Source organism: Styela clava, chromosome 10 (assembly GCF_964204865.1).
Source record: "Styela clava chromosome 10, kaStyClav1.hap1.2, whole genome shotgun sequence".
Classification (NCBI taxonomy): domain Eukaryota; kingdom Metazoa; phylum Chordata; class Ascidiacea; order Stolidobranchia; family Styelidae; genus Styela; species Styela clava.
The window spans coordinates 14,151,244-14,166,602 of NC_135259.1; the positions used below are offsets into that span (position 1 = coordinate 14,151,244).

The following is a 15,359-nucleotide window of genomic DNA, read 5'->3' on the forward strand; positions in this document are numbered from 1 at the left end:
CGTCGTTGGTCTCTACGGTCGAGTCAAAACTTCCCGCAGATGAATATTGCAAAGGTACACAATGAATTTTTAACACCTTTTAACCCGCGTCGTGTAGTGAATGTTCTAAGTTTAACTAGTCGCCAAACGAAAAGGCTTATTTTACTTCAATAATATTGGCAATGATTTGTTAATTAAATATATACACTGGTGCTTCTGAGTGAAAGTTAGTTTGCATTTTCAACTCAACTTTAAGGTACCGTATCTCAATCGAAGATTGGCCTTAAGGGAATCGTAGATGATTATATATATAATCCATGTACGTGATACCATGAAATACTATTGAATTGCTCGCAGTTTATCATAGCATTTCCAATTATAAATTCCCCGAAATAAACAAATAGAAGAAAACACGTGTGAAGTACACAGACTGTCTATTATTGACAGCAGATGACAATTCGCAGTTCTAAAACTACTTGAAATTGTAACGGATTTTCCACAATGACAATCTACCGGAAACAGGAATTTAAGTGTAATTGTTTAATGTAATTGTCACTAGTAATTACAATTGCAATTACAAAGCTATTACATTGTACAAAGTGTATCACAATCATTAATATATCGTTACATATATTATATTCAGAACATTGCAAATTATTTCTAACTATCAATATCTATTGCAGTTTATGACGATACTTCCTGCAATTTTCTAATTAAATAAATAGAAACGTGAAAGCCAATATCGAGTAAAAATGTTCTGTAATGTTCGGTCAAACTTATATCAAAATAAAACCATTAGCAAATTTTCAACAGCGTCCCAGGAATGTTTGACAATAAACATAAACTTTCACATCATATTAATAATGTTTTCGGTAGAATAGTAACTAAATATTTATGAAGTTGCAATCTGAACATATATACACCACTTATTGGGAAACGCAGCATTGTTAATCAAATTTTGAAATCGAAACTAGAAAGTTAAACTTGGAAACAAATGGTCATGGAAATGAATTCACATAAACGAAATTTTGTTGGACTTACAGCCTATCTGTCTGAGCAGTGTAATTTTCTGTCTGGTCGACATCGGCTGAGTGAATAATCTATTTCGTCATAATAAATAGGAAATGAGTTTACATTTTAAATTACTGTTAAATATACCTTACTTTGTGATTTTTTGCGTTGCAACCAACAATAATAGACAGCGATTACTTGGTGATGGACTGAAAGAGTATTCCTTATACACAAAATGGCTGTTCTGCACCAGGGTAATGCAAATGTAACATAAATCAATCCAAAAATTCTTAACGAAAAATGAATTACTTATTTTTAAGGCATGACCCGGAATAAATACAAGAAATATCTTCTGCCAACGGCAATGTTCCCTTGCATATTATTGGGGTTCGTTAGTTAAGTTTTTGAGTATACAGACTGGCAAGCCCTTTGCCGTCTAGTTTTACACTGTTTCGATTTCGTCAAAGCTTTCCAATTTTTGAGGCATTCTATACGAAACCAAGTTGTTCGCGGTCTAGACCAATCAATACAGTTCACTATTCGGGAAATTTTGAATCGTATTTTGAATTGTAATAAAATAGTAATAATTTACTTAAATTAAAATAACGCGTTACACTATTTTGATTTATTTTTTTGTATGATGTGCAAAAGTATAAAAATTTTGATATCATCCACTTCTTATACTATAGTCCTTAATTTTGACTATAAAACTGATATACTTATAGACGACGTCGTAGATATATATCTGTATCCGCTGTACTATTCTCAAGAATCAATACACCAAAGCTAAACCTAAAACGGTATTAACAAGACATTCGGCACAACAGTTTATGTATATATATATACAGTATATATATTTGCGTTTAATTTTACCTTATAAAAGTTCCAAAGCGTTTAATTCAGTGGTTGTCAACCTTCTCCCGTCGTGGCCCACTTTCGTTGCACAAAACTTCTGTGGCCCGAAAACTCTCTCATGTGTGGGAAAAACTATCAGAAAAATTGTTTCTGCAAAGACCGACACTTCAATTTTAAAAATTACCCCTCAGTATCAAAAAACAGGAGTGCCATTAGTTGCCACTGCAATCAAATTTAACCAATTTATCGATAAATCTAGCAATTCTTAATAAGCGTGTAGCCCACTGGTTAAGAACCGATGGTTTAATAAGTCCTCGTGGATTTAAATGCCATCCCTAATTATTGCCCAGCAGGTCTGATGCTACAGCAGTAAAACAGTACTAAATTAAAATTCGTATTCAGCCATGAATCAGTCTGTGTATAAATAACGAGAAAACATTTCATGCAATTTGGCTTATCCGATGGTAAAACAATAAAATGGTAAACGAATTTCGCATAGTATATATATAATCACTTTAATCTAAAACACTTAGAGCCTTTTTTTAACTTCGATTTCCTTAATATTACGAAATCAGAATAAGGCGAAGGTTCACATATGTCAACTCAGGCCCTCGATCGGTTTACGCGGTCTTCTGATATTGATATTAACGAGTATGTTTACAGGTAGTGAACAATAGACGAATTAGCCGTTTCTGTAAATATTGTAAATGGGTTTGAAGAAGCATAAATGTTAGTTTTAGGTGACATAAATTTGTTTGTTTGAATAGTTAAAATATAGTTCGTGAAATTCCAGAGGATTTCTGTAAATTCGTAGGTATGTGTTGAAGTGATTCTCGACGGCTATTGGTAACAAATATGGCGAATTCACTTGAAGACACTTTTTATTGAGCATTTGAATTTATTCGTTTGCTTATATATATTATTATAACTCTGAATTTGTTATAAGTGCAATTTAAGACTCGGAAGAATGTATATTTGTAGAAGCTTTCGAATCGCGCTCTACAACTCACCATATTTTAGTTTGGTATTGATTGTACCGCCGGAACGTTAATTATGTAACATGGTATTTTGAAAAAAAAAAAACATTGTATATACTTATAATAAAATTTCAAAACAATAAAACTTCAATCGTTAATGTAAAATTTTGCGACGAATGTTTATTCACCTGTCAGCATTAAAACAAATTTATCATAATCTTCAAAGAAAAAACCTTGTTTAAAGAAGAGTGTTATCAAAATGTTAGGGTTCATTAAATATTTAGTGCATTTGTGTAAAATGTTAAATTTAGGACTTAAAAACATCTGTATATTTCGGAAAATTTTTCAATGTATATAGTTGTAAAGATTATGGGTTCACCCTGAATATGTGTCCTCTACAATAGCTGTATGTGATACTGGAGTGTCACTCCGCAATCACACACAATTTTAATCAACTATTTATGTCTGTTTAGAACAGACAACTTGGTGTGGGAGATTTTTATTATTTATATATGTCATATGTGTGGATGGGGCTTTGTAATATTATATAAGGAAGACCCAATAGATCTATAAGGCGAACGTACTCCTACACTGTTACGTTGATGAAGTCACATCATCGTCTTGTGCGCAATCATTTCATCAGGGCTCAGAAAATGACTTTTATAGGTTTCTTCATGAAGCAACATAATGTTCAGCTATTGTCTGACTGCCATGAATCATTTAAAAACAACCGCGGAAACACATGCTCTGTAACCCAATCGAAATTGAGTGAATACCCGCTCATATATTTCACTTTCTTATTGAATTCTGATGGCGGCTTTCACGAATTTCTGCAAGTAAGCGAATTTCCGTAAATTTATTCTCAGCGCTTTTTGAGTAGTGTTAGCACAAATATGTTTGTCTTGTAAAAATTTTACAATACAATGAAAACCAAACCCAAATAAATCGGTCGTGAAAAAGGAAAACAATTTATGTGAAAGTTCATCCATTTTGTTGAAGCTTGTTCTTGACGTAATGGTTTTTGTACTTTCTCGAGCGTTTGAATCATGTAAGTTAACATAAGCACGGATGTTGTTAAAAACAGGACAGTGAGTTATTGAGTTTTTTAAAATCCTAATCGGTAATAATCAGAGATAGAAATCAACACGAAATTTTTCTATTATTTAAATTCTCGAATTTCTTTTTTTCACTGAAGGTAACTTTTATACACATAATTCACTGGTATAGATGATACACTTACTGCTGGTACTGATTTATCTTAAGCATTTGGTACAAATATTATTACGAATGATCTGTTTAAAAATGTGAAAGGTTCACTTCGACTACTATAGTTATTTCAGATCACCAATCTCCGCAACCGCGTTGGATATATCAATATGTATTTTAAATCTGTATAATAAAGCCAAATTGATCACGATGTTATAGCATCCGATTGAAGCAAAATATGGCATCAGGAATAAAGAAAACACGACTATATAGCGAGAATTTAATAGCCGACGTACAGCTTCCAAAAATTTTGTTTGAATAACTTTGATGAATGTTTTTTTAATGAAAATTTAGTATTTGTTTTACTTGCATTTGAAGATTATGACAATTCCTCAGAATTCAGGAAACTATTAAGTTTTTTTTGGTATATGTATTTGATGGGTGGAAAGCCTATAAGAATATTATCTAATGGTCTGAAAATCATGGTAATATGTAATCTGTAGGAACAGTTAAGAACTCAAAGGCAAAAATGGAATATTAGCACAGTGCTAATTTAGGAAACACTATATTTAATCCCCCATTTTTACACTAGGAAACGAAAAAAAAAGAAAATAGAATACCGTAATATAGATTTAATTTGCATATTGCTTTATAATAAATTATTTCATTTCGCTACTACAGTGAAATATTTAAGTATTACTGATATAAGGTATTCTATTAAACCAGAGGATCCGACGTTTTCAGACTGAACTGTCTGTTCACGTGATCATTCTTATTTGCGAATCTCCAATCTGGTAATCTATTGTAGTTGTATTCCCAAAAATTGATGTCGTCGTTCGTAAGCGATGACGGTGAAAACCAAAGTTGTTGGCTATGTAGCGCCCACTGACGGTCAATAGAATTTCCACAATACCGTGCCATGTTTGCAGCTTGAGTGACCTTTTCCCGCGCTTTGTTTGTTTGACCCATCAGAAGTTGAAAATATGCTTTCAAATGAAGATATCGAGGTTGAAAGACCGGGAATTGCTTACAAAGTTTGGACAATCGCCATGCGTGTTGTCGACATATTCTTTCAACCTAAAATAATAAACAACTGAAATAATTAGAAAAATGATGTAGTTATTTACGACGCCTTTCCCATTGATCAAGGCTATGTACAACATTCTCTGATAGGCAGAAAGCTACCACCATTGAAATGCCTTTTTCATGGTGTTGCATACCATGGCTCTAAAATAGAAGCTGTCATTGCTATGTATGGAGGTAAAATGTATCTTTGGAGAGCTGAAGATTTTTTGTTCGGCATAGACCACCATATTTTAATTGCCTATTCTGTTCTAATAGAAGAGAAGCGCGTGAAGTTGAAATTCTATACATTGGTTTTGTAAAGCAAATATATCAAAGTCCAACGCAGTAACCCTGAGGTAGGTCATTGATCCAAAGCAGGGGTCACCAAACTTTTTTGACCGCGGGCCAGATATGACTCATACTGTGTTGAAACGGGCCGGACAAATATTTTTGTCAATGCAATACAATAAATTCCTAAAAGTTGAAAAATTCATTCAATTTATTCAACAATATAAATTCTACATTTCTGAAGTCTTTAATATTGAATTCTATATCGCAGAATATATTTCAAGAACATCATAGCAAAACAAATATACAATATGTCTGAGGTTAGATGTTAACATAACAATTGCTGTCATGAATATCCGCATGTAAGAAGTACAAAAGTTATTGTAACTTGTACTATTAGCGCAAAATGCACGTTCGACGTTTGTTTTAGCACGAGAAACGTACACAACAACAGTTTCGCCGAAAGCACGCGCCACGAGTGTACGAGTGCATCCTTCGCAGAAACGCTGCGTTACGGTATAGAATTTTAGTCTATTTTATCACAGCTATTTCTAGACAATTTTTAATTACTGCGATTAAACTACAACTTCTAAAAAGAAAAAATAATGATTAACTTATTTGATTCATACCTAAATTTCTGAATCACGACCAAAAACTAACGAATAGCATTCAAAATCGCGAAAACGAGATATTATTTTAAACCACAACTGAAAATCTGGAGCGGTTGCAAAAAGGTCTATTGTTAGGTCACGTTTCGCATCTTGCTGATTGGCCAATGTTACGAAATAAACAAGGAAGTCGATGCTCGGGGAAACATCCCTTGGAAAAAAATGAGCCATTTTTTCATGTTATTGCGGGCCAGATGAAAGGACGCCGCAGGCCGTAGTTTGGTGACCCCTGCTCTAAAGCGTGCCGATAAACTGATAACTCTAACAAAAATTATGAAATATTCAACAACTTCACATGGTAACATGTACCTTTACTGTATCTGTTTGGTGTTGTCCATATTTTTCGATCAATCCACGGTACTCAATCAGACGAGCTTCAACAATACGAGTAAAAGCTCGTACGGAATGAAAATTGTCAAAAAAATCAGGAAGCGATTTTTCAGCAAGCTGTGAATATATAATGAGAAGATAAAAAATAAAGGCAACAGAGATAAATGTGAAATAATTTTAATACTTCTTGAAGCCACTTAATACTATCTGGGACAGGGGACAGGGTTGCGTTTTAGTAGCATCCAAAGAAAAGTATTACTAACTTCTTCTAAATCGGGTGTCGGAATTCAAGAGTTTCAACTGAATCACAATAAGATTCGCCAATGCCCTAGCCTAGTATCTATATAATCGAAATGTGGTTACATTACAATCGATATATTTTTTTATTATAACGACGGCGAATATCAAGGTTGACAGCCATATAGCTAAGAAAAATATTTGTTGATATACTTGCAACAATTCACGAATAATTTTCGATACCTCATTGATTTCCTACTCAAATATAGAGACAGAACACCTTAGATACAATACCCGAAGTAACAAACTTTAAATCTGAATTTCCCATCGGAAGCAACATTATTATTATATTTTTTAAATAAGCTATTAGTCGTAAAAGTGGCAGAAAATATAGTTGCCTCATTATCTACTTATCCTAGGTTAAATATGCAATAAATACCCCCCAGGCTGGGATGATTCAACCACAGACCACATGCACCTCACAGAATGAAAATGCTTTCAAATCCCCACAGGATTAAAAGACAGCTCCGCTCAAAAGCAAATGATTAACTCACCTTCAACCAAGCTCTACCGTTTACTCTTTCACGTTTTCTGTAGCACCATACTGCCATATTTGCACGTACGTACAATCTAGGTACATCACCTGGTGGGTATTGTTAGTAACAGTGTGAGTATTGTTATATATTATCTAACAAGTCGAGATATTACTCAACGTTATCAGATAAGTCATATAACGTGAATAACATACTAGAGTTGACAGCACGAGAATATCAAATTCGTGGCAGTATTCTTGATTATAATACTCGGATCCTACGATAATATACGCAATCAAACGACTGTCCATATTTGGGCATAACAAAAGTATTTTTAATATTATCTCCGTTTTAGTTATATACAAGGAAAGATGAAGGCTGGGCCCCTTCTTTCAAATGTGAAAAAAGCGTTTTCCTGTAGCATGCATAGCAATTTTTCGTATCTTGAATCCCACACTTTCACACAATATTTAATATATAAATACGAAATGTTAGTATACCTCTTCGACTTTTAACAGCGGCAAGAATAATGCTTTACTGAGTAAATTGAAATCAAATGTTTATGATGAATGTTTCTTTTATTTTTCGTTACCATTTCAAAAAATTTTGTGATACAGATTGAGTTACAGTAAAATGCACTATGCATTTTTCGCTTTCTTATACACTGACTTGGTAGAAATTGTTACAGTCTCCAGTGGAGATTACAAAAGCATATTTACCTATATTTAATGATTCGCTGTTTTGCAAATATTCCGTGCATGAAGATGCTTTTTCGAATTGATATCCACCATCAAGAATTAAATCCATACATGCACAATAGAAGGATGTCAAACCTGAAGCAAAAGTAATATCTCGTTATCATGACAAGATCTTTAGCGCATCAATACAAATTTTTCATGGTTGTTCTGCATTTTCCATAGATCGAACTCAAATGCACAAAATCTTGCTGAATAACAATGAAAGCAGAAGGAAAATGGATGAGTTATTTGAATGATCGAACACTTCTCAGGAATCGAATATGTCAAAAATTTACAAAATGAAAATTATAATTTGGATTTATCCATCAAACGATTTTATAAATTTCCTATGAGTAACTTTCAGTTGTTTACATTTATGTACAAAACAACTTAAAAAATTAAACCTTTTTTACGTATTTTTAAACGAGTGGCAACTGAAAAATTAGGCAGAATATCAAGGTTATTTCCGGATTCAATGTCTAATTTATTACACAATCAGAGCAATTAGAACAAGAATCGAATTCCCAAAGTAAAAATGAAGTGAAATAAATAGCATTTCTGTGCCGAGAATGACGACGTTATGTGTTTCAAAAAAGAAAATTTGAATCTTGTCCGAAGTTAGTGTTCTTATTACAATTCAATAGATAAATATATTATAGTGTTAATAATTCCATACTCGATTCATCATTATCTGCTGTTGAAATGTGCCTCAATAAATCTAAAACTTCTTCGCACGCCTGTCCTTTTCCAGTTAGTAAATGAATCTGAGCCAACAATGGGAGAACTGAAAAACAATAATATAAAACAGTGAAATTAGATATTGCTTCTATGATTGATTTGTTCATGTCATTTATATTTTAGATGAGGAAAATGCTTGATGACTTGTTTTACTGAAAGTTGCAAAACTTACCTATCAGTTTGATAGAGATATCATGGAGTATATCAGCAACACTATAAGCTCTATATCCTGATGTTGTTGCATGAACTAGTTTTCCAAAACACGAACGTATAGAACAACTTACCTAAAATAAAATAGGCATTTAATTATAAATTAATAACGTGCATTCAAACAGCAACTATAATGCCTTATAATGGATAGATTGCCGCGGACTAGCAAAAATCCACACTAGTGATCCTAACATGATGCAAAAATACTTCAAGCAAAATACACAATGATAATCTCTAAGATAGTGTACGTTTATCAATGTTAATGATTACATAATAAACTATAAGAATTGCGCTCTGCTATAGGTAATATAAGCAAATTTGGTATTTCAACAAAACTCACTAAATGCAAATGTCCAGTGATATAGAGATCTGATGCGCTAAGTTTAGATGGTAATTCTAGGCATCTTTGAGTAGCTTTATTCTCATAGAAGGCGGATTGTTGTAGATCTCCAGTTAGTTGATGAATTTGCATCATGTAGGTGTAGGATGTTATCAATTCCTGTAAGTCGTCATCAGCTGCTTCGGCTCTATTAACCTGAATGACAACATTGTTGAAATATTGACAAAACGCAAAACATCTGTATCATATGAAGATTTTGTTCTAACATTGTAACATTTTACAGTGACTGGAATGTGATATTTTGCACGGAACATTTATTTTGAATATATCTATCCTGCCAAAGTGCCTCATTCTCCGAAATGCATTGTAAATTGAAAATCTGCAAAATATACTTGAATATTATTAACGTACCTGCATTACAGCTACCAGTTTTGCAAGTTTGACTCGATGTGATACTCTTTTTAAATTGAGAAAAATTTGCCAGAGATATGATAAACATCGCACTTGTTCGACATATTTATTGGCTAATTTGCTGTCTGCTTTCCCAACATATCTGAATAAATGTTCTCTTATTAAATAAAATGAAACAACACATTGAAAATGCCAGATACTAGTATACTAGTACTGAGAAACGTTAAAAAATTGAATTCAAGGATTTATTTTTAGTGAAATATATACGTGTATTCAGCATATATTTATCACTCCCACTTTCAAAAGACTTCGCAAAAACTCAAAAAAACAAATTTTGTTAGTTTCTTAAGTTATGACAAGAAAAATAGGAAAATGGAAACACTGAATTTACCTGTTTGGATTTTTGATGTGTAAATTCTGCTTTCTGATTTCATACCAGAGTTTAGGGTATATTGCAAAAGCATTTGTTGAAAGTCCACAGCGCATAATTTTTAAAGCCTGAATTTAAAATAAAACATTGAAAATAGTATAGGACGTATTTTATCCTTCCTAAATATTGAAGTAGTTGGCTAAGTATGCAGTAATCATAATATAAAAATTTCGAAAACCAATGAAGTGATCAATTTAAAATTTTTAGTAATAAAAAAACGAAAGAAGACGCAAGTAGTCTATTATTTATCAAGTTTTCTAATCATTTCTTTGTTTTGCAAGAAACTTTGTTCGGGTCAGTTAAGTATTTTTTTCAAAGATTCCCCATAAAATTTCCTGACAATCTGATAAAATTACCTTCAAAAAATGCGTCAACGATTGTTCAAGTTTACCCTGTTGGAATAAAATTCTCCCCAATAAACTTTGAACTTGAGCTTTGGTATCTCTGCTAACAGATAGCACCTAGAAAACAAATTTCAGTATTTTTTAGGATTGAATGCTCAAAATTTATTTCACAATAGATGTAATTTAAATGGTCACCCTTCCAGAACACCGTATAGTATAGGAATTTATTCACTGAGTGACCATTTTCTTACAGCAAATTTAAAAGTATATGTAATATGTCATAGGCCTTGAGATTCTTTATCGTTGTCTTTTTAATTGCATTGTTCTATTTATGCCTTTAATTTACGTTTTCTTATAAACTATTTTATATAAATATACAGATATAAAAATTAGTTTAAACAGCTATCACTTTTAATACAAAGGATCAATTGATTGACACAATAAAGTCTCTCCTCTCCAAACGTTTTTTAGTTAAAAACTGGCAAGTAACCATTTTTATATAGAATGGTGATACCGATTAAATTTCTACTCACCTTGACGTCATAAATACCTCCGTCATCGTCATCTTCATTGACTTTTGCTACGATATCATTTCCTTTCCCCAGGTTTTGTACAATTTCGTTTGCATCTTCCAAGAAATGAAGAGCTTCCGGAAGGAGTAAAGTAGCTATACAGGATTCCCCAGCTGAAGAATTTTCAAAACATTACCCTGGATTATTTAACCATTTTTTTTACCCTTTTTATCTTTTTTCCGTTTTATTTATTAGGAATGAAAACCTTCCATATATCAAGAATATAACAAAAAACGGATAGCTGAACACAAAGGGGGTTGGGAAGGGTGGGTAAAGCTTGGATCATATTATTGGACACTTTTTCATAATTAGAGCCGTTGCTAATAGGTTATTATACCAAATACCGAGGGGTGTAGATCATGGGGCTTTATTTTTGCTTCGATAAATAATATTAATAATGAAGAGCCATCAAAGTTCAACTCTAAGAATCAAAAAAGTAGCTGAAATGTTGTTGTAATATTTCCAGAGTGTGTGTGGAAATTTCCAGGCACCACATGCATCAAACACAACATCATTCCATGCATAAAATTCATGTTAACAATGGCTGCATACCTTTTAATAAGTAATCGATCGTTTTCTGAGTATTTGCAGCTTTTCTCCAGTGATGTACCAGCTGGGGGTAGAGTAGTGCAAATATATCATGCATTTCATAAGGAGTCCTTGCAACCTGAATTATGTGTTAAACAAATTCAATACAACTCAGTCTCATTGAACACGAAGTCTGGAATGTATTGAAAATTGTTGTTGTTGGGGTTGGAAAAAAATCGCTTTTTCTTCGCGACTAAAGAACCAATCGATTTTTTAAAGACGGAATAAATTACTGCAATTCTACTACTTTTATTAGTAATATTTTTAAAATTTGTCAGATGGAGTCCTATATTTCACGCCAAATTGTTCAGGAGGACGCAATGTTCAGCTGAAGCCTAATTGGTAGAGATGTAATTTTCAGAATTCCCAATCGAAGCCATTTAAATTAGGATCGATTCGTAGCAATATCAGAAAAAAAAAAGCTGAATTTTACATAAAAATTTGTTTGCATGGTATTGTTTGCAAACAACAATATATGTAATAAAAAATAAATATGTAACTAAGTGTAGGTCTTTGCCAAAAAAAAATCTATACCAACCTAATAATATATCGGGTATTTGATGCATCAATTGAATGTATTATTTTCAACTAACTTTTTTGTTTTACATTAGTCCTTTCATGTTTCATAAAATTTACCATTGCGCTCCTGTAATTTAGTTCCAGTTATAATAATTACATGTACATATAATACATATTTGTTTACAAGTATTAACCGTGTTCAATTGAAATCCAGTTAACCGTTTTGCGTCGTTTTCAGTGGTTAACAACAAACGTTCGTACGAGTTTGATAATCCAACAGATTGTGACCACAATGGACTGTAACTCATTCTTCTTCCATCGTTTCTTGACTCGCTTGATACTTCTATCAACGCCAAACCTCGTCTAGCAAAGTAAAAATGATTTTCTAATTTGGATATCGATGGGAAAAGAGTCTATTTAATTATTTTTTTTAAAGGCGTATACCAAGAAATTGATATTTGAAGTATATTTCTACAATAAAAATATAGAAATAGTTAGGGCTGGTCATTTAAAATCGAATATTCAAATCAAATCAAATAGTAAATTATTCGAATCGCCTCAAACAAAAATTTCGAATCGCCGTCATCTTGTTTTTCATTTGCATGCCAAAGGTCGAGGTGAATTTCTCAATATATTTTTATTGGAGCCATATTTTTATAATTCAATTCTGACATATGACCCAATTCTTTCTAGTGAGTTATTGATGAAACCTGTTTCTTATAGTTTGCGAACACCCAGCTACAATCATAACTTCTATCAATCTTATAATATAAACATATACTAACTTTCTCTCCGTTGTACATGGCGATGGAGGCGGAGGGTGTGGTGTTTCGGGATCAACCCTTGATTCTGAAAAGAATTCAGGGTTAATTATACGTGATTGAATTTGAAATTATCGATGAAAATATTTGCAAGGAACGAGTAGCAACACGGCAACGTGAATAAGTTGAACATCAGGAGATCAAAAGTAAATAGTGAAATTATGATGTGCAATATATACTTGTGATTATAGCAGTATATGTTGCTCATAAACTAATATTGCAAAAATTGTATTCTTTCTAAAAAAAAATCGGGTGATTCAGTATACAGGCAACTTTGCGACCTGTTAGGGTTGCGAGAGGTTTACCACTTTGAAGCGAGTGTGCGTACACGAAACTGATTGTAAGTATTGTTGTTCTTTAAGGAAATGATGTGGATTGTCAATGAAATATCCCACATTTTTTTTTTTGCCGCAGATGAACCAACCCCTACAAAATGTGGAAGTCTATGGAACGTGCAGTCTATTTTCGTTGCATTGTTCAGCATTAAAGTAAGAGATAAGCCCGAATACATACGTGCGAATACACGAAGCCATGCTAATCGGAAAGTACCGACAGTGACTTACTCACTGAAGTCATGTGGCGTAATGCAACTATTGTTTACTTAGTATCAAGGAATCAGCTGAAAATAATTTTTATACAAAATAGCATGACGCATTCAAGTAATGAATAAAGCTCTATGGCGTATACGTGCAGCCAAGCACGATGAAGCAAACCTATACAAAATATTCCCTTATGAACAAACAAAGGAAAATGAGTATTCGATACATCATGTATGAGCATCAGATAGATACTCTTCCAATTACTTTGAATAAAAACAGGAATTTCATATGAAACAGGCACAAGGTGCCCGCTTATACGCACGTCCGTTATTGAAAGAAAATACCAGCTGACGATCGATTATACGCTGATGTAAAAGGATCTAATGATCAGAAATGAGCTGCTCAACTGATAATTCAACAGTTTTAAATGGATCAGCCAACTCCGAATGTTTAAGTTGGGATTATTACGCAGATATTGTTAACTGCACACTAACTTTGTATATTACATTATGTCAAGTTATCGTGTTGTTCGTCAAAAAGTTATACAGAATTCGTCTCCATAATAAAATGGATATTCTTAAGTCATCGAATCTGAAATCAGTGATGAGTTTTTCATTTATTCTGGCTGGAGGTGTTGGAAGTTCCAAAATGATAATTAGTATTCTGAACTGTTCGTCTGTTAATTCGTCTTCATACGCAGCTGAACTACTTTTGACGGGATATTCATTCATGATGGTATACTTGATACTATGGCTTCGACAAACGATGTTCCACTCAGAGCCAGGATTAAAACATTTATCAGGAAAAGCATTACGTGCGTTTAGTTATTTTCAAGGAGGATTTCTCTTCATTGGTGGTGTCTCTGTCGGAATTTGGACTGCTCAAAAAGCCATATCAGATAATGTTACATCGATGAGGTGTTTGCCTCGTTGGTTCGCTGTATTAATATTATGTCTTCAAATTGAAACTCAGGTAGCAACGCTTTTATTATTTCTCATTCCGATGTTGAAGCATAAGAAAAGTTTGAAATCAAACTCCTGTCAAAATTCGCCCGAGTATCTAATACAACTGATGAAAAAAGCTGCTATTCTTACTATAACAGCTATTGTATCTGGCATCATTGCATATGTAGTCTTCTATCTCACAGGGTTTGGGATTGTATATAACTGTAACATATTAATCAATATTTTATGTGTTTTACTTTGTTTTGTTGATTGGAAGGAGAGATTGTTTCCGTGGATTATGATCTTCAAAAATTCAACGGATACGCGAAGCGAATCAGGAGTTAATATTACAAGTTACAACCTTTCCACAGATAGGACAATTTAGGCCGAGTATTATTTTTTATCAATAAGATACTACACCAATGCTATTTTGAAGCAATTCGATATCGCAGCGACTTATAAATATCAGCTTAGCATAGGTTTCTGTATTGTGATACGCTTGTTATAGTTAAGTCACGACCTTCTATAATCAAGTTGCTATTTGTGACCAGAGCGCAAAGTTAGGTCACCTCCATCTTTTACCAGAGCTGCAAAGTTAACAATATTTTTATTAGTTTTGTTAATAATTTGTAATAGATTTTCTCTAAGAATTTCTCTACGAACATTTTTATCCTGTTTATTGAAGTGATATCTATATTTTGTGTGTTTTATTTATGTATTTGATTAGAATATATTTATTTAATAAATATAAAATTTCATTTATCGGATAGGGTTGGTTATTATTTATTAGTTGCACGACAGAACTCCAGTGGCGTTTCAGGTTTTAGGGGGAAGGTGGACAATCGCAGAAAGGCGCCATTTGCTTTGAAAACAAGATTTCGTATTGGCTTGCCTTATATAGCGTACTATCAAATATTGGAAGGTACTAATGCCTACAAGATCAAGTATCCGTTAGGGCAAATATGTTACACAAGAAACTCATGGCTTTAAACACGTTGATGGGAACATACGCACGCG

The 15,359-nt window shown here is 33.0% G+C and overlaps 1 protein-coding gene across 1 annotated transcript in view; it reads right to left on the reverse strand.

Annotated features, from left to right (window-relative positions):
* Positions 1–4,647: 4,647 nt before the first annotated feature.
* LOC120337938 (adenylate cyclase type 10-like) overlaps positions 4,648–15,359 on the reverse strand; it is a 43,418-nt gene continuing 32,706 nt past the window's right edge. The window contains exons 24-37 of the mRNA XM_039405846.2: positions 12,824–12,887; positions 12,233–12,401; positions 11,484–11,598; positions 10,893–11,044; positions 10,372–10,476; positions 9,977–10,083; positions 9,586–9,727; positions 9,175–9,369; positions 8,797–8,908; positions 8,563–8,670; positions 7,869–7,982; positions 7,171–7,259; positions 6,359–6,496; positions 4,648–5,105 (exon numbers count right to left, since the gene is read on the reverse strand). Coding sequence (XP_039261780.2) covers positions 4,746–5,105; positions 6,359–6,496; positions 7,171–7,259; positions 7,869–7,982; positions 8,563–8,670; positions 8,797–8,908; positions 9,175–9,369; positions 9,586–9,727; positions 9,977–10,083; positions 10,372–10,476; positions 10,893–11,044; positions 11,484–11,598; positions 12,233–12,401; positions 12,824–12,887 — 1,970 coding nt within the window. The 3' untranslated portion in view covers positions 4,648–4,745. The remainder of the gene's footprint in view (positions 5,106–6,358; positions 6,497–7,170; positions 7,260–7,868; positions 7,983–8,562; positions 8,671–8,796; positions 8,909–9,174; positions 9,370–9,585; positions 9,728–9,976; positions 10,084–10,371; positions 10,477–10,892; positions 11,045–11,483; positions 11,599–12,232; positions 12,402–12,823; positions 12,888–15,359) is intronic.